Source organism: Rhinoderma darwinii, chromosome 1 (genome assembly GCF_050947455.1).
Source record: "Rhinoderma darwinii isolate aRhiDar2 chromosome 1, aRhiDar2.hap1, whole genome shotgun sequence".
Lineage (NCBI taxonomy): Eukaryota > Metazoa > Chordata > Amphibia > Anura > Rhinodermatidae > Rhinoderma > Rhinoderma darwinii.
Genome location: NC_134687.1, coordinates 331808779 through 331832017, shown reverse-complemented (window position 1 = coordinate 331832017; position 23239 = coordinate 331808779). Strand labels below are relative to the sequence as shown.

At 39.4% G+C, this 23239-nt stretch overlaps 1 protein-coding gene across 1 annotated transcript in view; it reads right to left on the bottom strand.

Moving 5' to 3' along the window:
• The window catches only part of MUSK (muscle associated receptor tyrosine kinase), a 218161-nt gene that overhangs the window by 81091 nt on the left and 113831 nt on the right, over positions 1-23239 (bottom strand). The window contains exons 6-9 of the mRNA XM_075851610.1: positions 21712-21836; positions 20750-20909; positions 19129-19135; positions 17512-17775 (exon numbers count right to left, since the gene is read on the bottom strand). Coding sequence (XP_075707725.1) covers positions 17512-17775; positions 19129-19135; positions 20750-20909; positions 21712-21836 — 556 coding nt within the window. The remainder of the gene's footprint in view (positions 1-17511; positions 17776-19128; positions 19136-20749; positions 20910-21711; positions 21837-23239) is intronic.

The window sequence follows — 23239 nt, the reverse complement described above, 5'->3', positions numbered from 1 at the left end:
AATCCACTAAGTGCTCCTTTGCTTCGGAGGCCGGTGCTTCAGTCCATTACCGCACTAGGGCCACATGTGGGATATTTCTCTAAACTGCCGAATCTGGGCAATAAGTATTAAGTGGCGTTTCTCTGATAAATCCTTTTGTGTTATAAAAAAAATGGTATAAAGAGGATTTTCTGACAAAAAAAAAATGTAAATTTCACCTCTACTTTGCTCTAAATTTTTGTGAAACACCTAAAGGGTTCATAAACTTTCTAAATGCTGTTGTGAATACTTTGAGGGGTCTAGTTTCTAAAATGGGGTGTTTGATAGGGGTTTCTAATATATGGGCCCCTCAAAGCAACTTCAGACCTGAACTGGAACCTAAAAAAATAAATAAATGAGGCAATACTTCATTTCTTACATTATACTGATAATGAGCCGTGCCCACCCCGAGATGACCCCAGTTTTGACCGTTTGGATAAACGGAGACCCCTATTAGACCGTTCCAGTGCCCGGTTTTCCCAAGCATTCACCCCCGAGACGTGTATTTCTATTGATGAGTCCCTGGTACATTTTAAAGGGAGGGTTCAATTCCGCGAGTACCTGCCGGGTAAGAGGGCAAGGTATGGCGTGAAGATGTATAAGCTGTGCGAGAGTGTATCAGGGTATACCTACAGGTTTAGGATATATGAAGGAAAGGCCACCCCCAAAGCAGACTGCATCCTGGACTACAATAGGTACATGGGAGGGATGGACTTGTAAGATCAAGCCCTGAAGCCCTACAGCGCCATGCAGTGTGGTATAAGAAGCTAGCCGGGCACATCATACAGATGGCATTGTACAATGCGTACGTGCTACGTCGATGTGCAGGCCAGACGGGAACTTTCCTGTAATTTCAAGAGGTGATTATCAAGAACCTAATCTTTAGGGACCAAGAAGGGGGGGCACCCAGTACTTCTGGAAGCGAGCCCACACGCATCGTACCAGGGCGGCAACACTTTCCAGGAGAAGTTCCCCAAACTGGCAAGAAGGGAAAAAGTCAAAAGAGGTGCAAAGTCTGCTATAAGAGGGCGATAATGGATGACACAATATATCAATGTGACACGTGTCCCGAATAACCAGAGCTCTGTATGAAAGTGTTTTAAAATTTATCATACATCCCTTGGTTTATAATTTACCCCAATTTTACTTACCCTGATGCACTCCACACAGTTTATCCCCCCTCGTCTTTCCCCTCTGGGCCCTGCTGTGTGTCCAGGCAGCTGATAACAGCCACATGTAGGGTATTGCCATACCCGGGAGAACCCACATTACAGTTTATGGGTTGTATGTCTCCGGTCAAAATGCTCACTACACCTCTAGATGAATGCCTTAAGGGTGTAGTTTTTAAAATGGGGTCACTTCTTGCGGGTTTCAACTGTACTGGTACCTCAGGGGCTTCTGCATACATGACTTCGCACTAGAAAATCCCCAGTAGGCCAAATGGTGGTCCTTTCCTTCTGAGCCCTCCCATGGGCCCAAACGGCAGTTTATCACAACAAATGGGGTATTGCGGCACTCAGAACAAATTGCGCAACAGAATGGGGTATTTTGTTTCTTGTGAAAATAAGAAATTTTCAGCCAAAACTACATATTATTTGAAAAAAATAATTTTGTTTTCATTCCCAGCCCAATTCAAATAAGTTCTGTGAAAAAACTATGGGGTCAAAATGGTCACAACACCCATAAATGAATTCCTTGAGGGGTGTAGTTTCCAAAATGGGGTCATTTGTGGTTGGTTTCTATTGCTTTGATACCTCTGGGGCTCTGCAAATGCGACATGGCACCCGAAAACCAAACCAGCAAAATCTGTACTCCAAAGAACACACAGCGCTCCTTTCCTTCTGAGCCCTCCCATGGGCCCAAACGGCAGTTTATGACCACAAATGGGTTATTGCCGCACTCAGGACAAATTGGGCAACAAAATGGAGTATTTTATTTCTTGTGAAAATAAGAATTTTTGAGCTAAAATGACATATTATTGGAAAAAATATATTTTTTTTTAATTCCCAGCCCAATTCAAATAAGTTCTGTGAAGAAACTATGGAGTCTAAATGGTCACATTACCCATAAATGAATTCCTTGAGGGGTGTAGTTTCCAAAATGGGGTCACTTCTGGTGGGTTTCCATTGCTTTGATACCTCTGGGGCTCTGCAAATGCGACATGGCACCCGAAAACCAAACCAGCAAAATCTGCACTCCAAAGAACACACAGCGCTCCTTCCCTTCTGAGGCCTCCCATGGGCCCAAACGGCAGTTTATTGCCACAAATGGGGTATTGATGCACTCAGGAGAAATTGGGCAACAAAATTGAGTATTTTGTTCCCTGTGAAAATAAGAAATTTTGGTAAAAAATTACATCTTATTGGAAAAAATGTCATTTTTTTAATGTCACAGCCCAATTGAAATAGGTGCTGTGAAAAAACAGTGTGGTCAAAATGCTAACAACAACCATAAATGAATTCCTTGAGGGGTGTAGTTTCCAAAATGGGGTCACTTTTGGTGGGTTTCCATTGCTTTGATACCTCTGAGGCTCTGCAAATGCGACATGGCACCCGAAAACCAATCCAGCAAAATCTGGACTCCAACAAACATATAGCGCTCCTTTCCTTCTGAGCCCTCCCATGGGCCCAAACGGCAGTTTATCACCACAAATGGGGTATTGCCACACTAAGGACAAATTGGGCAACAAAATGGGGTATTTTGTTCCCTGTGAAAATAAGAAATTTTGATCACAAATGACATTTTATTGGAAAAAATGACATTTTTTTCATTTCAGAGCCCAATTCAAATACGTGCTGTGAAAAAACTGTGCGGTCAAAATGGTAACAACAACCCTAAATGAATTCCTTGAGGGGTGTAGTTTCCAAAATGGGGTCACTATTGGGGGATTCCTACTGTTTTGACACCTCAACACCTCTTCAAACCTGGCATGCTGCCTAAAATATATTCTAATAAAAAAGAGGACTCAAAATGCAGTAGGTGCTTCTTTGCTTCTAGGGCTTGTGTTTTAGTCCATGAGCGCAGTAGGGCCACATGTGGGACATTTCTAAAAACTGCAGAATCTGGGCAATACATATTTAGTAGTGTTTCTCTGGTAAAACCTTCTGTGTTACAGAAAAAAAAATGAATAAAATTGAAATTCAGCAAGAAAAATGAAATTTGCAAATTTCACCTCCACTTTGCTTTAATTCTTGTGAAATGCCTGAAGGGTTAAAAAACGTTATAATTGCTGTTTTGAATACTTTGAGGGGTCTAGTTTTTAAAATGGGGTGTTTTATCAGGGTTTCTAATACATAGGCCCCACAAAGCCACTTCAGAACTCAAGAGGTACCTTAAAAAAAAGGCTTTTGAAATTTTCTTAAAAATATGAGAAATTGCTGTTCATGTTCTAAGCCTTGTAACGTCCAAGAAAAATAAAAGAATGTTCAAAAAATGATGCCAATCTAAAGTAGACATATGGGAAATGTGAACTAGTAACTATTGTGGGTGGTATAACCGTCTGTTTTACAAGCAGATGCATTTCAATTCTGAAAAATGCTATTTTTTCTAAATTTTCTCTACATTTTGCAATTTTTCACCAATAAACACTGAATATATCGACCAAATTTGACCACGAACATGAAGCCCAATGTGTCACGAGAAAACAATCTCAGAATCGCTTGGGTAGGTTTAAGCATTCCGACGTTATTACCACATAAAGTGAAATATGTCAGATTTGAAAAATGGGCTCTGAGCCTTAAGGCCCAAACTAGGCTGCGTCCTTAAGGGGTTAAGCTTTATGTCTGTACATGGGACTTGGAACTCTGTATCAGAAACATGAAGTTCTGACTGCTATAAAGAAATATAATATTATAAAATTATTTAACACAGAATGTCGAAATACAAACAACACAGTGTTAAAAAGTGGTTATTTAGTTTAAGCCTCCAAATGTCCTAAGTGAAACAAATACAGTTCAAAAATTAGAAATTCACTGTTCCGTAAATTTGCAAACTTTTAGGATATGCTTCATCTCTGCTTGCTATATACTTTAGTTATTTGTCTTTGGGTTCTGACGATTATGACCCGCAGAATAAAGTTAACATGTTGTTTATACTGCACGGTGAACGCTGTAAAAATATAATAAAATAGTGCTAGAATTGCTGTTTTTTGGTCTCCGTGCTTCCCAAAAAATTGAATAAAAAGTGATTTAAAAAAATCACATGTACCCAAAAATGGTATCAATAAAAATTACAACTCGTTCCACAGAAACAAAGCCATCACACAGCCATATGACTCTCGGAATGCAATGATGCAAAATAATGGCCCAGACTAATTTGTTAGGTCCAGTAGTTTTTCACCAAAAACCATACGTCATCATTTGCTAGACCCAACATGTGGACCCCGTAGATGCAGCTGAGATGAGGACATTTTAGGGCCTTATGCTGCTTATGGGGCTAGTGAAAAAGTCAAAGATTAGGCAATACTGGAGCGCAGATACTCGGATTTACCACATAGTAGTGTCCCATGGTACATAAAGCTGGCCGTGCACATAGTACAGATGGTATTGTGTAACGCTTACGTGCTGTCCCGATGTGAAGGTCAGTTGGGAATATTCCTTCAGTTTTAAGAGGTAATTATCAAGGCCCTAATATTTGGGAACTGGGGAGGGCCCAAGAATGTCTGCCCCAAACATCATCATCTCCGCTAGAAGCGGGGCTGCCTTATTATAGCAGGGCAACACTTTCTTAGCGAAGTTCCCCAAACTGCAAACAAGGGAAGGACCCAAAAAATACACAATGTGTTTCAAAAAGGGTATAAGAATAGACACCATTTATCAGTGCGACCCCTGCTCCAATAAACCTGGCCTGTGCATAAAGGATTGGTTTAAAGTGTACTACACCAATCCATGGATTATTCATTTTATTATTCATTTACCCCATTATTACATCACCCTACTATGTCCTGATGTATTCCGCGCAGCTTACATACACCCCCACATTATAAGCTAAAACACTAGTGAAAACCCAAACACTACCACTACCAAGCAAAATCTGCACTCCAAAAGCCAAATGGTGGTCCTTCCGAGCCTGGCAGTATGGGCAAACATCAGTTTATGACCACAAACGGGGTATTACTGTTCTCTGGAGGACCCGTTTAACAATTTATGGGCGGTGTGTCAATGGTGGCACAAACTGGACACAACATTTTGGCCACTGAAATGGCATATCTGTGGAAAAATGAAAATATTTAATCTGCAAAATCTATTGCGTACTAAATTCTGCAATACACCTGCAGGGTCAAAATGCTCACTAAAATCTAGATGAATTCCTTGAGGGCTCCAAAATAGGGTCAATTTTCGGGGATTTCCACTGTACTGGTACCTCAGCTCAATGCAACATGGTGTCCGAAAACGAATCTTGTAAAATCTCCACTCCAAAAACCTAATTGTGCTCCTTCCCCTTGCAGCAGCGTTCTGCAGCTTCTATGTATAGTAGATACATAGAAACTGCAGAGCTAAAACGAAATAAAATTTTTCATAGATGTATATTAGAGAAAAGATGCACAGACACATACATTTTAAAAAAATGTAAATAAAAAATAAAACGTCTTGAAAGGTTTACATAGCCATTAAGCTCTATGTCTGTACAGGGGACTAGGATATTATTTAACACAGAATGTTGAAATCCAAACAACACAGCGTTAAAAAGTGGTTATTTAGTTTAAGCCTCCAATGCCCTAGATGAAACAAATACAGTTAAAAATTTTGAAATTCACTGTTTTGTGAATTTGCAACCTTTTAGGATATGCTTCATCTCTGCTTGCTATAGACATTAGTTATTTGTCTTTGGATTCTGATGATTATGATGGGATCTTCTGACAACAATCGAATATCTATGGGGAGTGTACAAGTAAGGGCATGACCACACATGGCGGAATTCCTCCGCAACTGTCCGCATCAATGCCGCACCTAATCCGGGTTGCGGATTACGGCTGCGGATCTGCACAAAATGTGCAGAAAATTGATGCGGACTAGCTGCTGCGGACTGCGGGAAAAGTGCTTCCCTTCTCCCTATCAGTGCAGGATAGAGAGAAGGGACAGCACTTTCCCTAGTGAAAGTAAAAGAATTTCATACTTACCGCCCGTTGTCTTTATGACGCGTCCCTCCTTCGGCATCCAGCCCGACCTCCCTGGATGACGCGCCAGTCCATGTGACCGCTGCAGCCTGTGCTTGGCCTGTGATTGGCTGCAGCCGTCACTTACACTGAAACGTCATCCTGGGAGGCCGGACTGGAGACAGAAACAGGGAGTTCTCGGTAAGTACGAACTTCATTTTTTTTTACAGATACATGTATATTGGGATCGGTAGTCACTGTCCCGGGTGCAGAAACAGTTACTGCCGATCGCTTAACTCTTTCAGCACCCTGGACAGTGACTATTTACTGACGTCTCCTAGCAACGCTCCCGTCATTACGGGAGCCACATTGACTTCCTCAGTCTGGCTGTAGACCTAGAAATACATAGGTCCAGCCAGAATGAAGAAATGTCAAGTGAAAAAAGCAAGACGCATCCGCAGCACACATGACATGTGCATGACAGCTGCGGACTTCATTGCGGAACTTTGAATCTCCATTGAAGTCAATGGAGAAATTCCGCCATGAGTCCGCCACTGCTCCGCAACAGACAGAGCATGCTGCGGACACCAAATTCCGCTCCGCAGCCTATGCTCCGCAGCGGAATTGTACGCATCGTGTAAACGAACACTGCTAAATTAAAGTGAAAGTCAATGGAGAAACGGCTCCGCTGCGGATTAACGCTGCGGAGTGTCCGCAGCGGAATTTAAGTGAAATTCCGCCATGTGTGAACCCGCCCTTACACTGCCTAAATAAAAAAAAAACTGACCAAGCAGTTATAAGTCAAAAGCCATCTCAACACTAAAAAAGTTTACTTTGTTGCTTGAAATATTCCTTTTATTAGTGACATTTGCTTGTATAGCACAAACATACTTATACTTGTTGGACTTTGCTTCGCATGGCAGCAATAAAAGTTGTAATGTGCTACTGAGAAAGTAATGTGTAATTTATAAAGTAAATACTGTGTATGTGTAGGTGTGCGTGGTAACTCCGCTATAGTGATTCAGTTAAGCATAGTACTATCTGAACTACACAGTTATTTATGAACACCAATTATTATTAAATACTCATGAGTTATACGATGTCTTCGAGTAATGCTGAGTAAATACCAAATGTCCCTGTTCTGTTGGCCTGGCATAGTTTCATGTTCAAAGGTGTTATAATTATCCAACATTTCATCAATAAATGGAACAACTTCCATTCTCCCTGGCAAAAAAAGTTAATGAAAACAAATATTTAAAAAAAATAAAATACATTAGATCTACAGTATTAGGCGTAGACTGGCAAGTCTGAATAGAGGCCCGATTGCACCCTAGACGTGTTTTTAAAAAAAAATAAAGTCGCTTGCAATTACTCTTGTACAGGCGTCATTGACGACTGTGCAGGCAATCTCTCGCTTATCTGTATTTCTATGCATGAGACTTAGTCCCGAGACAGAAGCGCCAACAGCGTGTAGCCTGGACAGGAGAGCCAATAAGAAAGCTCCTTATTCGCAGCCAATGGAAAGTTGTGCAGGGTACAGAACTGTCTCTTTGGCAAGCAGCTAAATTAACAGTTTGAGCGGGCTGAAAGAGAGAGTTGAAAAGAAAACCACTGTGCCATTATCAATGTTCCTGCTAGTGACCAATAAGTAGCCTATTGTAAGTCTGACACTGTACATATCTTGGTTACAGCGGTATATCTGTGCATAATTCACTGATTACCTCATACAGTATGTAGTTAAATGATAGATAGTGAATTGGGAGCACTGTGTCTGGATGATACTTTATTGGGGACACTATGGCTAGATGATTGTATATTGGGGGCACTATGGCTAGGTGAACCTGTATTGGGGTCACTAGGGCTAAATGCTAGTGTATTGGGGGCATTGTGGCTGAATGCTACAGTATTGTGCGTTCTTAGGCTTTAGTAGTCATACAACATGCCAGACAATTTTATCTACTTAGACGTAAGGGTGAATAATAATAATAAAGTCTCAGGAATGATAATTTATGAGCATGCTGCTCCATTTTGCATTGGTTTGGTCAGTGGCCGCTCTGCAGTCCGTGGCTCTCCAGAGGCTGTCAAACTGGTCAGGTCGTGATGGCAGAACCTATATTTTTCTGGAACTTCTGAAACTATTACTCCCAGCATTTCCTGGCCAGTAGTAGTTTGACAGCATCTCATTTCCATCCGTTATAACTATATCTTAATTTCCATATACTTAAACCTTGTCCATATATAAAGGAAGATTACCTAAGGGGAATTAATTTAGGGGTCTGAACTGGGGTCTGAATTATTTTTTGGTATCTGGCCTTGGGAAGTCTGAATTTGTCTGTGTTGCTGTAGAGGGTGTGCATAAGCAAAGGGCCAAAGATATTTTAGCAATAAACTCTGCAGTCCTCAAGAGAAGTCATCATAGTGGTCTGGGCCGGATGGAGCAAAAAGGAAAGAGAATATCTACAATCAGAAAATACATCACCTGTGAGTCACTGGATTTAGCTGTACTGTAATCACTAATATGGTCTGCAGAGCACCTGTGTAGAGCCATTATCTACCATTTCTTGGTGGTATAATGCAATACCTTACCACAATCCCTATTTACATAACCAAGCCCTTTATTTTCATGAGCACGTCAACAAATATGACTTAACCCAATAGCTCCGCCTCTGCTGTCAGTTCCGCCTCTGCTGCTAACTATGTCTACATGACTTCACTGCCTAGGCCCTTTTTTGAGGGGACTACACCGTGCCTATTTGAGAATTATTTGTGAGTTAATTAAGGGGACAGTATCCTCTAATGGCAGTGGCCCCTTTCTTTCAAATATATTTTTATTGGTTTTCTTGTTTGATAACAAATAAAATGAATATAAGTACATTTGTCACAAAATCTTCAAAGTTTTAGTATGTTAACAAGTACAAACCAACTATTAAATAAAGAAACATATTGAATGCCATAACATAAGCAACAGAAACATTTCAAAACATAGAACTATTATCGTACATGGTTACCTCAACTGAAATCTATAAGTAGGATATTGGTACATGTGAAGATAAGAGTATTTCAGTATCAGGATGAACTCACCACATAGTAAAGTTAAAAAAAGCGGAGTAGTTCTCAACTAAAGGCAGTGGCCCCTTTCAGCAGGATAACACACCCTGCCACATAGCAAAGATTGTTCAAGAATGGTTTGAAAACATAACAAAGAATTTAAAATGTTGACTTGGTCACCAAATTCCTCAGATCTCAATTTGATTGAGCATCTGTAGGATGAGCTGGAAAAACAAGTCAGATCCTTGGAAGCCTAACCTCACAACTTACAGGACTTAAGGAGTCTGCTGCCAGATACCATAGGACAACTTCTGAGGTCTTGTGGGGTTCATGCATCAATGGGTCGGAGCTATTTTGGCAGCACTCGGGGGACCTACACAATATTAGACAGGTGGTTGTAATGTTATGGCTGAACAATGTATAACCTCAATACTGACTGCAGAGGACAAATTGCCAACACTTTCTAAGATAGATTTCTAAAAGAGGGTTCAGTGACAGGTGGTGGGGGAAAGGTCATCGGGCTTGTGTCATCCTTCATCCATACTTTCTGATTACAGTATGGTTTATTATGGTATACCATGTTTGTTTTAGACATAACCAACCTCTAATAAAGAAATGTTACAAATTGGTCATTCTAATGTGTCAATTTCTGTTGCATAAATATTACTAGTAGGTCATTATATCTGCTTTATAGTGAGCCACCACCAAGCATTTTTTTTTTTAAATGTGCTGTTAGCTAAGAAATGTGCTAAATTGCTAGGCACAAAAATAATTTCAATGATCTGAAACCTTAAAGAACTTGTTATAATCGACCGTGGAGATAGCCAAATTGGGCTAGTAAGCACATTAAGGCAACTACAAAGTTAACATGAGTCATCTCCTCATCCAGCCTCTCTGAGTGCCTATAGTGAGTACACCCTGTTTGATTTATACAAGGAGGATGCCCTTATATTTCATGATTACCTGACAAGACATGTCCTTTAGTTATAATGAAAGTTACACATTAAAGTGCATACGACTTTGGCATTTGGCTATCATTAAACACAGCAGTACTCATTCACTGAATTATTGCCACCTACAAGAGAAGGAAGAGTGGAGAGAAGGGTGCCTGGCAAAAGAGGACAGAGCAGATCTTGGGATCATTGGTGTGACTTCCAATCATTTTCCAGAGCGAAATGTGTCTTAAAAGGTAAAAAATATTAGGGACCTTTGATCTAAAATGACTTTTACTTAAGATAAATTTTCAGAAGGACCACAAGAAAAACTGTACGTCATTCTCTTCATAGCAAGGAAAGTAATAAAGCCTAAAAACAACCTGTCAATCTTGTGCAGAATAAACTGCACTCATACATTATTCACGCCCAAGAGTCCCATTTATCACACTCTGCAAGACCTGACCAGAGTGACAGCAGCAAACCAGGATCATCATCCTGACAACAAGAATAAACTGTTGCATGAAGATTTGTTGATCTTATTAATGTACCCGCTGTACTGTGCCAGCTTCCGTGGTAAGCAGCATGATATTCAGACTGCAGGTGAGTTCCAACTATAGTAGACAGGGACTGAATTCTCAAAATATCAACAAAATTACACGCCCCAGAGGTCTAGGAAAATCACCATTAATTCTACTTAGAATCAATATTTTGTCAGTACATATTTCTGTCACTGTTTGCTATAAGAATTTTGTGATGGATTTTATCTGTGCTGCTTTCACTTCCTCTGTTACAATTTGTTGTTCCTGCCAAGGAAGACTCAGACGCCAAGATTTATCTACCACAGTGCAGGCTCTTCAGTCAAAAGTAATTTTACAGCTCCTCAGGTCTATTTTAAAGAGACCCTGTTTAATGCAACTTTAAAGGCTATGGAAACCTTTGAAGACTTTTTTTTTTTTACTAAAACAATGTATTATAGTGTTTAGTGCAACTTTGTAATTTGTTTTTATTTAAAAAAAATGTACTTTTTGAGATACAGCTTCTATGCATCCTGTGCTTCGGCATTGAAACGCGTAGCATCTGTACTATGACTACTCAATAAACTGTTGCATGAAGATTTGTTGATCTTATTAATGTACCCGCTGTACTGTGCCAGCTTCCGTGGTAAGCAGCATGATATTCAGACTGCAGGTGAGTTCCAACTATAGTAGACAGGGACTGAATTCTCAAAATATCAACAAAATTACACGCCCCAGAGGTCTAGGAAAATCACCATTAATTCTACTTAGAATCAATATTTTGTCAGTACATATTTCTGTCACTGTTTGCTATAAGAATTTTGTGATGGATTTTATCTGTGCTGCTTTCACTTCCTCTGTTACAATTTGTTGTTCCTGCCAAGGAAGACTCAGACGCCAAGATTTATCTACCACAGTGCAGGCTCTTCAGTCAAAAGTAATTTTACAGCTCCTCAGGTCTATTTTAAAGAGACCCTGTTTAATGCAACTTTAAAGGCTATGGAAACCTTTGAAGACTTTTTTTTTTTTACTAAAACAATGTATTATAGTGTTTAGTGCAACTTTGTAATTTGCTTTTATTTAAAAAAAATGTACTTTTTGAGATACAGCTTCTATGCATCCTGTGCTTCGGCATTGAAACGCGTAGCATCTGTACTATGACTACTCAATAAACTGTTGCATGAAGATTTGTTGATCTTATTAATGTACCCGCTGTACTGTGCCAGCTTCCGTGGTAAGCAGCATGATATTCAGACTGCAGGTGAGTTCCAACTATAGTAGACAGGGACTGAATTCTCAAAATATCAACAAAATTACACGCCCCAGAGGTCTAGGAAAATCACCATTAATTCTACTTAGAATCAATATTTTGTCAGTACATATTTCTGTCACTGTTTGCTATAAGAATTTTGTGATGGATTTTATCTGTGCTGCTTTCACTTCCTCTGTTACAATTTGTTGTTCCTGCCAAGGAAGACTCAGACGCCAAGATTTATCTACCACAGTGCAGGCTCTTCAGTCAAAAGTAATTTTACAGCTCCTCAGGTCTATTTTAAAGAGACCCTGTTTAATGCAACTTTAAAGGCTATGGAAACCTTTGAAGACTTTTTTTTTTTTACTAAAACAATGTATTATAGTGTTTAGTGCAACTTTGTAATTTGTTTTTATTTAAAAAAAAATTACTTTTTGAGATACAGCTTCTATGTATCCTGTGCTTCGGCGTTGAAACGCGTAGCATCTGTACTATGACTACTCAATAAATTATTTTCATCAATATATCCAAGCAGCGCCTTTTAATCCCGTTTTTATTCCCACTAAGCACTACTTTGGCAACTCCTCCGGGTGTTTGCGTTTGGGATTGGCAGCAGCTTTCCATCGTATCATATTGCATATAGCCACCAGTATTTTGCAACCACAAGGTGAGCAATTATCATCATTTTTGCTCCTGCATATTACAAATTGATTTGCACGATGTGGCGCCATGTCCTTTTTACTCTGTTTTAGTATCTATGTATCCTGGATACATAGAAGCTGTATCTTGCGCTGAAACTCGAATCCGTCAGGTCAGATGGACTGACGGGTTAAGTGTTGGCGGGTCATGCAGTGTCAGCTGGTCCTGCGTGTCTCTGACACCATGGGTCCAAACTGTTATCGTTCACATCTAGGTTCATAACTTAGATGTGATCGATAATAGGTGGATCCGGACCCGTTGTCACCGAAACAAACGTCAGTCCTGCTGATTCGGGTTTCAGAGCAAGGTACAGCTTCTATGTATCTGTCATGTCCGTGGCTGCGGGCCGTCAGGTTCTCTCTCCCACTGATGGCCGCAGCCATGGGTCAGCGAGCGCTGGCCCCAGTCTCCTCCTCAGGAGACGCCAGCACTCGCTTCCACTCACCTTGGCCGGATCCCGTAGGGTGCGCGCGCACGCTCGTACCTGCTCTTAAAGGGGTAGCGCGCTCACCGGACTTTAATTAATTATCAGCCCATGAGTGTTCTGGACTATAAGAGGGGTTCAGCCCCTTGCTTCTATGCCTGAGCTTTGTTGTCGTACCCTAAGTTTGTCTATGCGATGGTCTCCTAGTGTGTTCCTGTTCCTGTTCCAGGTAATGTTCAAGTTCCTGTTCCTGTATCTCGTGCTATCCTGGTCATGTGCCGTGCTGAGCCAGAGTCATGCTGTGCTGTCTACCACGCTTGTCCTACTACACCACGCCTGACGTCTGCCTGCTGCCTAGTCCCAGCCGAGCCTGCCTTGCTACTGTCCAAGCTGCCACAGGTACCCTATACGAACTATAGACTTTAACCTGCGCCCTGTTGGCCAGCTGCCATACCGCCAAGACGGTACGGCCCAGTGGGTCCACGAACCCTATGTGACAGTATCCAGGATACATGGAAACTGTATCTCAAAAAGTAAAAAAAAAATGACATAAAAACTAATTACAAGGTTGCACTAAACACTATAATACATTGTTTTTCGGAAAAAAAAAAAAAGTTTCCATAGCCTTTAAGTCAGAACCCTGCTATTTTATTAACTGGCAAAGTGATTTGTAATATGGCAGCTAACAACAACTTCATGAGATTTGTACATAGTCCCATTCTGACATCTAAAACTTAGACGAAACAGATCATCTGTATATGATACATAACTGAATATAAGTCACCCACAAATTATAATTAAAAATATATGCTTTTTTCAAGGCTGCAAAATCTCAACATCTAAAAGTTTCCATCTTACATCACAGATAATTGTCAATACTACTGGTTGAACTTTGAATAAGGGTCCATACACACAACATAGCCAGTTTAATGGAAAATGTACTTGGAATCCTTACATATCATGTACCCGTAGGTACTGCAAGAGTCCTAACTAAGTGTACATGAGAACCAGAACAACATGGAAGACTACAAGTTGTATATGTATGGTCCTCCAAAAACATAATGATAGGCTAATTGGCTATGAAATTAACCCATGTGTGTGTCTGAGACAGGCATAGGGTCATTTTGGCCCTGGCAGATTTCTGCTGGTAAGCGAACGCGGATCAACGATATAGGATGGCGAACTGCACTCGTTTAGCTTCATTTACATGGAGCAATTATTGTACAGTATAGGTGACCAATGGGATTGTTCGAGCACATACAGTTTGCATCTTTATCGACAGCATATCTCCTGCTTACACGGGGAGACGTACAGCCAATAACGATTTTTACTGCCACATAAAAGATGCAATGCAAGGATCGCTGGGCCCTTTTACACTAGCCGATGATCAGGAATGAGCATTCCGTTCCCTCTTCTTTCGCCCATTTAAAAGGACTTTATTGTGGACAGGAGCTAATGTGAATGGTGACAATTTCTGTACAGCGCTGTAAAATATGTTGGTGCTATATAAGCAATGGGAAATATTGTTTTATTAGTTCACAGTGAAGTACTACAATAATTTGCACTAAATTGTGAACATGTACTTAAATTATTTGGAATATGCTGGAACGACTTGGGTCTGATTTACCAGCTTATGTAGTCATGGAACTCAGCCCACTGGCCAATTGACTGACATCAACACCTTATTTCTTGAAGGTCAAACAGCAGCTGTCAACATTAAAATATAAATGCACTCACCGCCACATTAATCTAAGGCTTCTTGTTTTGGCTACTCATGATATTTCAAATAGCTCCTTTAATGACATAAGGAGAAGTTTCAGAACTGATGAAAAGGGATGAATCTTAGACGAACACATCTATCATATCTACATGTGGACTGGAAATTTCAGCCAACATTTCATATCGTCTCATCCTTGGAGCTTCATCATTTCTCTATAGATGCAGATCTTGACATTTGCTAAAAAAAAGTCCTGGCAAGTCTTACAATATTTAAATAATGCTCCGGACATTCCGAATTTCCTTCTCATTGCAGTTACTAAATAGAATTATTAGCGCCAAATGCATCTGACAGCTTTGGTTTTTATTTTCCAAGGAAATCTATTGATTGTGGAAATCTCACAGTGTCTAATCGGTTTGGAGTTTGAGGATCTGCCCGAGAAATTGTCCTCTCGATAATTATGAACTGCACAAAATATCCTTTTTATGGATGTTATGGATGACCTTGTTTCCCCAGTAATAATTTACTGCCTAAAATATTATTTATGGTGGATGGCATATTCATTTTTTTTCACTGTATATTCATGTTTACCATGTTTTATAAGTTCAATCAGTTTTCAGCTTTTATATCAAATTGTGTAATGATTTGTTATGTAGCTTCTAGAGATGAGCGAAGTTCCCAAAATTAGTTTCAGGTCCGATTCGATTTGGTCCAAATATATTAGCCACAAATCGCAACTACCCCAATTGCCCTGAAAACGTGTGTCTGACTCTCTGATGTCTTCTAGCACTATATCCAACCCTTTTCAAGCTTTTTAGTGCCAAGCCAGCATTAGTAATGTCAAAGTGACAGCAACATATATGGGTAGAGTGAGGGATAATAATAGTGCATTATGGGAAGGCTATCTGCAAGGCATTATGGAGGGACCCACCCAAGGTCATGTGATCCTTTTTCTAACCTTTAAAATGGTGGCAGGAAATTTTCCGAAATTCATGCTCTGCGAACCCCAAGTTTCTAAATATAAAACTTTAGTGAAATTAGGATCGAATTCGATTGGGTCAACTTTAGTTGCTTCCTAATATATGCTTCATATTATAACCCCTTCCCTCCTCTGCCATTTTTTAGGATTTTCACTTTTGTTTTTTCCTCCTCACATTCCAAAAGCTATAATTTTTCTATTTCTCCGTGTATATAGCCATACGAGGGCTTGTTTTTTGCGGGACAAGTTATAGTTTTTCATGGCACCATTTATTCTACCACACAATGTACTGGTAAGCTGTAAAAAAATATTTGTGGGGTAAGATGGTCAAAAAACAGCGATTACGCCACTTTTTGGGGGATTTGTTTTTACTGCATCCATCAGGCGGTAAAAACGACATATTCACCTTATCCTACAGGTTGATACGATTACGGTGATACCACATTTATATGTTTTGTTTTATGTTTTACCACTTTTAAAAAAATCTTTTGTGTCGCCATTTTCTGAGAGCCATAACTTTTTCATTTTTCCATCAATTTAGCGATGTGATGGCATAATTTTGCGGGGCGAGCTGTAGATTTACTGATACCATTTTGGGGTATATGCGTCTTTTTGATCACTGTTTATTTCATTTTTTTGGAGCGCTAAGGTGACCAAAAACCATCAATTTGCGTGTTTTATATATATATTTTTTTTTTATGAAATGCACCGAGCGGGTTAAACAACACTAAATTGAGATAGTTCGGACTTTTACAGATGCGGCGATACCAGTTATGTTAACTTATATTTTTTTTAACATTGATTTAGGGAAAAAATGTGAAATGTTTTTTTTTTTTAACTTTTAATACTTTCTTTTTTTTTGGAACATAACAAAAAACTTTATTTAACTGTTTTTTACTTTTTTATTAGTCCCCCTCAGAGACTTGAAACAGCGATCGTTGGATCGCTTGCATGACATACTGCAACACTAATGTATTGCAGAATATCGTCACTCTGACAGTCTCCTTTGAAGCCCTGCCAGAGGCAGAGCTTCAAAGGAGTACAAAGATGGCAGACCTTTGTTAGGCCCCCGGCTGCTATAGCAACCATTGTTACCGGCCAATCGTGCCGCGGGGGGGGGGGCTCGATGGCGTGTTTGAGGGGGCGCCCCCCTGATTCTAACACTTTAAATGCAGCAGTTGCAATTGACCACGCCATTTAAGGTGTAAAACGGGCGGAATCAGAGTAAACTTTGATTCCGCCCATTGCAGTGAGGTGTCGGCTGCGTGTAACAGCTGTCACCCGCTGTGTATGGAGCGAGCTCTGCCCGTGAGCTCGCTCCATACTTCCCCTTAACCCTTATCACGTAGAGTTACGTGATTTTGCGTTAAGGGGTTAATATAGATATACAGTGAAACCTCTTTAAGGTGACCACCCAAATTGAATTAAACAATGGTTTTCTAGACGGGTGGTCATCTCAAAGAAGATGGCCAGTTTGCATAGTATATGTCACAGGATATCTTTTCTGAATAAGGGGGGGATCTTTTCAAAGACGGTGTATTTAGGAGAGGTTTCACTGTAGATATTAACAGTATCAGAGCTCTTTCTAGTTCTGAGCCATTCACCTGCGTCAGTTGAACATGATCAGAACTGATTTTGTTTCCATTCATCAACATCAAGTAGAGATCTTGAAAATGGTGAAGTATGTAATCAAACTGTACATTGGAAAGTTCTTATACAATGATTGCGTAGTCCCCTTTAAGTTTTATAAATTAGCAGCCATTGCTGATATATCCGAGTTAGCCAATTTATGATTAAGATCATTTGTGGACACTCATTTTCCTGTAGTACCTGCATAATGGTTTTGGAGCTGGACCATCTCCTGTTGGGTAGCACTCCTGGAAATAGTAGTTGCAGAGTAAGGCTTCAGCTGCAGATCGACAAAATGGACTCACAGTTTTTAGTTCAGTCCAAGCTATTTCAGCAAGCATCTCTTGACTTTCTTCTGGCTCAGCATTAGATGCATTGAAGAAAACCAAGGAATCCGTTGTGAGCACTGCATTACATATGTCCCCTCTGTAGGTACTGCAGTAGCCCACATCCCCTTTATAAAGCCTAAGAACAGAGTAAAGAGAAGTTGTCATAACCGTGGAAAATAAATAGGAATATACTAAGCTACAAGATCCCTGGGCCTAACTGCATGTAAAATCATTCTTTCTTATGCAGCCCCTCTCCCTCCCCAAACATAAATGTCTGAACGGCACTGTCTTTGTGATTCTACAAAATTAAAAGCATTCCTAAAACTTCATTACAGACAGAAAGAAAATCAGGTACAACAAAGCAGTATTTAAGCCTTGCAGATACATGGGAGTTATAGATTGGTCCCTTATGCTACTGGTTCCACCAAAATAGTCCAAACATTTTCCTTTGAAGAGTTGTCTCATGAAGATAACTATTTTTTAAGTAGAAGTCGGTCCATCGATTAGCTGATCACTGTGGGTTCAGCTTTGGAAGCCCCCCAACAATGATCTGTAATGGCTTCAGCTAGCAATGTCTTACCCTACATTTCCCCAAATAAACTACTACATGACGGCTATTAAAATGAAGGGCAGACCATGTAATACATAGCGAGGCGAGGTCCTCCACAGCAAGAGTCGCTCTTTGCTAATGGCTCTCCACTATGACTCATAGACAACTCCTAAGTGGGGACCCCCTTATATTATGTCCATATACCGTAATTGAATTTCAAAGACAGTTTATAAAATTAGATTAAGTTGAAGCCTCCTAAAATTTCTGTTTAATGTAATGTATATGTGGCGTAATGTGAGAGAGACTCACATTTCCATGGTGAATTTTTTACATATTGCATTAAAGTGTTTTTCCACATTTAGTGATCTTCTAAAATGATAATATTGGTGGAGGTCTATGAGCTAGGACACAGAACAAAGGGACAATCACTCATAAATGCAGCAAACTCCTTCAGCACTGGTCAGAAGTGCCATTATTATCAGTGTCATAGTGTTGGATACTTGTATAAAGGTGCTGTTGAAATCAATATCAAATTCTAAAGCTACATTTTGAGTTTTGGAAATTTCCAACCAGCACTAAAGGGATTTAGGCGCATTACCTTGTTTCTGAGAATTGAGGGTAGGTGGGAGTTGAAGCACCCACATCAATGTTATCTTCAAAGAGGTTGAGATGACATGACAAAAGAGAATAAAAAGTGGAAAACCCTCTAAAGTAGCATGCACAACTAAAACTCACAAACTATCTTTCGGAGATTGTGTATTTATAGAAAATATCTGTCCCTAAGAAATGCAAAACTAGCACAGATCACGCCGGCGTAGAATTTGAAGGTTTAGATATATTTGTGCCATATTAATATGTGCTCTACCAGTCTACAATATATTGATAATAACATTTACTTGAACCTTTGCCTTGATATGTATTTAAAAATTGAAGTCCTACCTCCATTCTTTAGGAAATAGTCATTGTCCAGTCCCAGAAAATAACATTGGAAAGAAAAGAAAAGACGTTGTTAGTAACATATGAATAAATGGTTCCATCAGTCCTGAGTCTGTCATTCTTTCCTTATCCTATAGTACATGCTGTACAGAATACTGCCCCAGTTGAGCATTGGATGATGATGATGATGATGATGGTGATGACAATTTAGATGGGCTGCTTTTCGTATTTATTACAATTAATTGTGTGAAATTGGAGAAGAGCCAACAAATAACATTGCAAACAGTCTCAGTTTCCTACAAGGTTTTTTTTAGGCATTGTATACGCCATTGTTAAGCAGTGTAGCATCATGCCTATTATAGAGTCAATATTTCCTTCTGTGCAGCAAACACAATGTCTCGGAGAAAAGGATGTCAGTTTATGTAGAGGAGACATTGTTTTTAATGCCAGAATCATACACACACAGTTCTGATGCCGTTTTTGGCACAGTTTTTTTATTTATTTTTTTACTAAGAGGCCAAAAGTGGATCCAAAAAGATGCGAAGGTAGAAAGAAAAAACAAATGCATCTCCTTTCATTTGTGTCCATGCCTGTGTTTGGCTAAAAAAAGCCAAAACTGCATCAAAACTGTGTGTGTGTGATCCTAGCCTAATGGAAAAAGTTGTACTATTCAACAAGGTCTCTATCTGTTCCTAGATGTATGTGTCCAAATAAAAAACAAAAAACAAAACAACCAACAAAAAAAAATATTATTGTATTTTGTTATTTAGTTACAGATAAGCTGATACCAACTTTTCTTGTCAATATGCCAACTATGAGCCACAAAGTAGAGCCATGTTATAATAACATGACGCCATCTAGTGGTCACTATATAAACAGCTTTTCCATTTGCTTTGTGTTGGCTTGAAAATAAGTCTGCTACATCTGATCATCAATTAGGATTTTTTTCTTTCCTGCTAATGGACTCAGAGGTAGTTCAATTCTGACTTTACCTTTTGCTATCAATATTACACATTACAAAGGTTTAACCAACAAAGATACACAGACATATTTGTGATATACAGATGAACTACAAAGTCAAACTCCACTCAAACCCGGAGAATTGCTGTGACTGCCCTCACTCTCACTTTGTCACACTCACTCGTCACCAGAAAGATGGTGACCTTTGGCTGAATTGACATGCGCAGTTTTTGATGTGGGTTTTAGTGTAATTTTTTTTATGCCGTTCAAAGATACCAAAGAGTATACCAAAGAGAAGAGAAGTAAAAGTCTTTGCTTAGTACTTTTCCTTTCCTTTGGATCCATTTATTGCTTTTGGCTCGAAAAGCTGGATCAAAAAGTACACCAAAAACTGCAGTTTTTCACGTACGAGGTGCACCCGTGCGAGCCGTGTTATCACGCATCCCCCATAGACTAGACTCTATGGAGGGATGCGTGAAAAATGTCCTATTTTTTCACGGACCCTTCACGTGCTCCGTTGAAACAACGGTCGTGTGAACGCCCCATTGAAATACACGAGTCCGTGTGAGAGCCGTTGTTTTAACAGCCATCACACGGACGAGATACACACTCGTCTGAATGAGCCCTAAGTTTGATATATTCTTTTAACTATCTCTGGACAAACCTGATATGCTAATTGTTGCTGCAGCTTTTGCTGTGCCAAAACTCCCACTATGCTTGTTATCTGCCATACAAGTAAACAGGCCTGGTCTGTTCGCCACAATGTGCAACTTGGAGAAAATGATTCCATCCTTGATGTTTTCTTCAACAGACTCTGGTAAAACCTAGTCAAAAGAAAAAAATAAATAACTTGCAAATGTTCATTTCTAACTATTATTAGCACATGTGCAGTGTAGGGGCCGGCTCCAGCATTATGTTTGGCCTTTGGCTGATAGAGACACAGTGGACCCCCCTTTGCCTCAACTTCTTTCACCCATCCAGTTTACCATACAAATATAATGCCGCAAGGGTATGTTCACATATAGCATTTTTTGCTGCGTTTATTGAGTTTTTTCTTTTGAATTTCTTTTTTTTTTTGGTGAAAATGACATGAATTTATTTTTTTGTCAGCCTTACTAAAGAAAATAAGAAAATGCTGCAAATACACCATGTGTGAACATACCCTAAAAGGGAGAGAGGCAGCTAAATGTCGCTGAGTTTGTAATTTAACCATTTTACTGTCAGATATTTGGATACTGTTTTTGTCTAGGTGGCTAGAATAATTTTTTATTTTTATTGCCATCTCACATACTAACAGCCATAACTTTTTTTTGTTGACTTTGACGTACTGTAGCTGTATTTCTTACGCGACATTTGCTGTACACATATTTAAGCTCTTCATTTATTATAACTATTATTTTGTTGTTGGTATTATTACGTGGATACATGTTATTTACTGTTTTGTGATCTTTATTTAATAAACTGTATTATAAAAAATGTGTTTATTGTTATTGTTTGCACTGTTATTTTTTAGAAACGTTTACTGGAAAAACGTCATTACATTTTTTTTTAGGGCCATTACATTTTTAGCTAGATATATGACTGTGTATATATGAATATAAATGTATATACATAAAATATACTCACAGCTTTTCCATTTTCAAACCACCTGATGGAAGGTACTGGAATGCCAGACGCTGTACACCTCAGAGACACTTTCGAACCAAATGTTACATTCTGTGACTCTGGAGCTTTTGTGATCCTGGCAAGCACTGCGAAAAAAAGGATCGTCTCACAAGGTCACTATTGTGTGGCAATCTTAAGTATCATTCAGACATTCATAGTAATAAGAAGTGATTTTAGATTGATGTGTTTTGTATCTGATTTTGCTCATTTTAGTCAGATATTTCATAAACCCTTTAAATGGTATTTATTGGCGCCATTTTACGTTTTTTTAAAATACATGACATTACTTATCTTGTACAGATCGTGACCTACAGCCAGAGGCATAACTATAGGTGGTTCAGAGGTAGGAGTTGCATCCGAGCCTTGGTGCCTCAGAGGGCTCAAAGGCCCGCTTGCCACATAAGGCCTTGCTCACATGGATTTGGCCGAGATTCCATGGCAGAAATCCAAGTCTGACCCTCGTATTTCTGCAGTAGTGTCGAAGTACCAACAGTCGCGTTTCTGCACATATATTAGCCATATTCAATAGGTATTAATCTGCGTGTGGCTACCCAAAGCTGTTTCTGCAGCGGTTACTTCATCAGGAAGTGACATGTCACTTCTTTTTTTCAGCAAAGCTGTTTGCTATTCCATCTGCTGAAAATTCAGCCCTGTATAAACTACAAGGGTGGTTTACCATTAAAAGCAAAGGGAGGCTTTTACAAGCGGAATTCACACTGATTCCGAGACGGAACAAGCGTACAAGGTCTAAGAAGACACCAGTATTATAAAAATGACACATAGTAGGTGGATGCTTTGTGATAGATTTTTCATAGGGGCACAGGAGCTTTAAATTACACTTTTGGCTGCTATCTATATTATAATCCAGAACAGTGTTCATAATTCGCCTTGTTCATCAAGACTGTTGACAGACGCTTAAGTAGAGTTTAAATTAACCCCTTCCCCCTGCTTGCATTCTGGGCTCTAATGACCAAGCAATTTTTTTAGTTTTTCCATCGTCACATTAAAAGAGCTATAACTTTTTTATTTTTGCTGTATAAGGACTTGTTTTTTTGCGGGATGAGTTGTATTTTTCAATAGCACCATTTTGGGGTATATAGAATTTTTTTATTAACTTTTATAAACTTTTTTTTTTGGGAGGGATATAAAAAAACCTGCAATTTAGCCATTGTTCTATGCATTTTACATTTACACCATTTACTGTCTAGCGTAAATAACATGCTACCTTTATTCTATGGGTCGGTACGACTACGGCGATAGCACATATGTAGAGTTTTTTTTATGTTTTACTACTTTTGCAGAATAAAAACACTTTTGAACTAAAATTATTTTATTTTGCATCGTCGCTTTCCAAGAGCCATAACTTTTTTATTTTTCCGTCAATGTTGCCATATGAGGACTTGTTTTTTGCAGGACTTCATTGCTACCATTTTGGGGTACATGGGACTTATGGATTAACCTTTTATTATTGTTTGTTTTGGGGGATGGG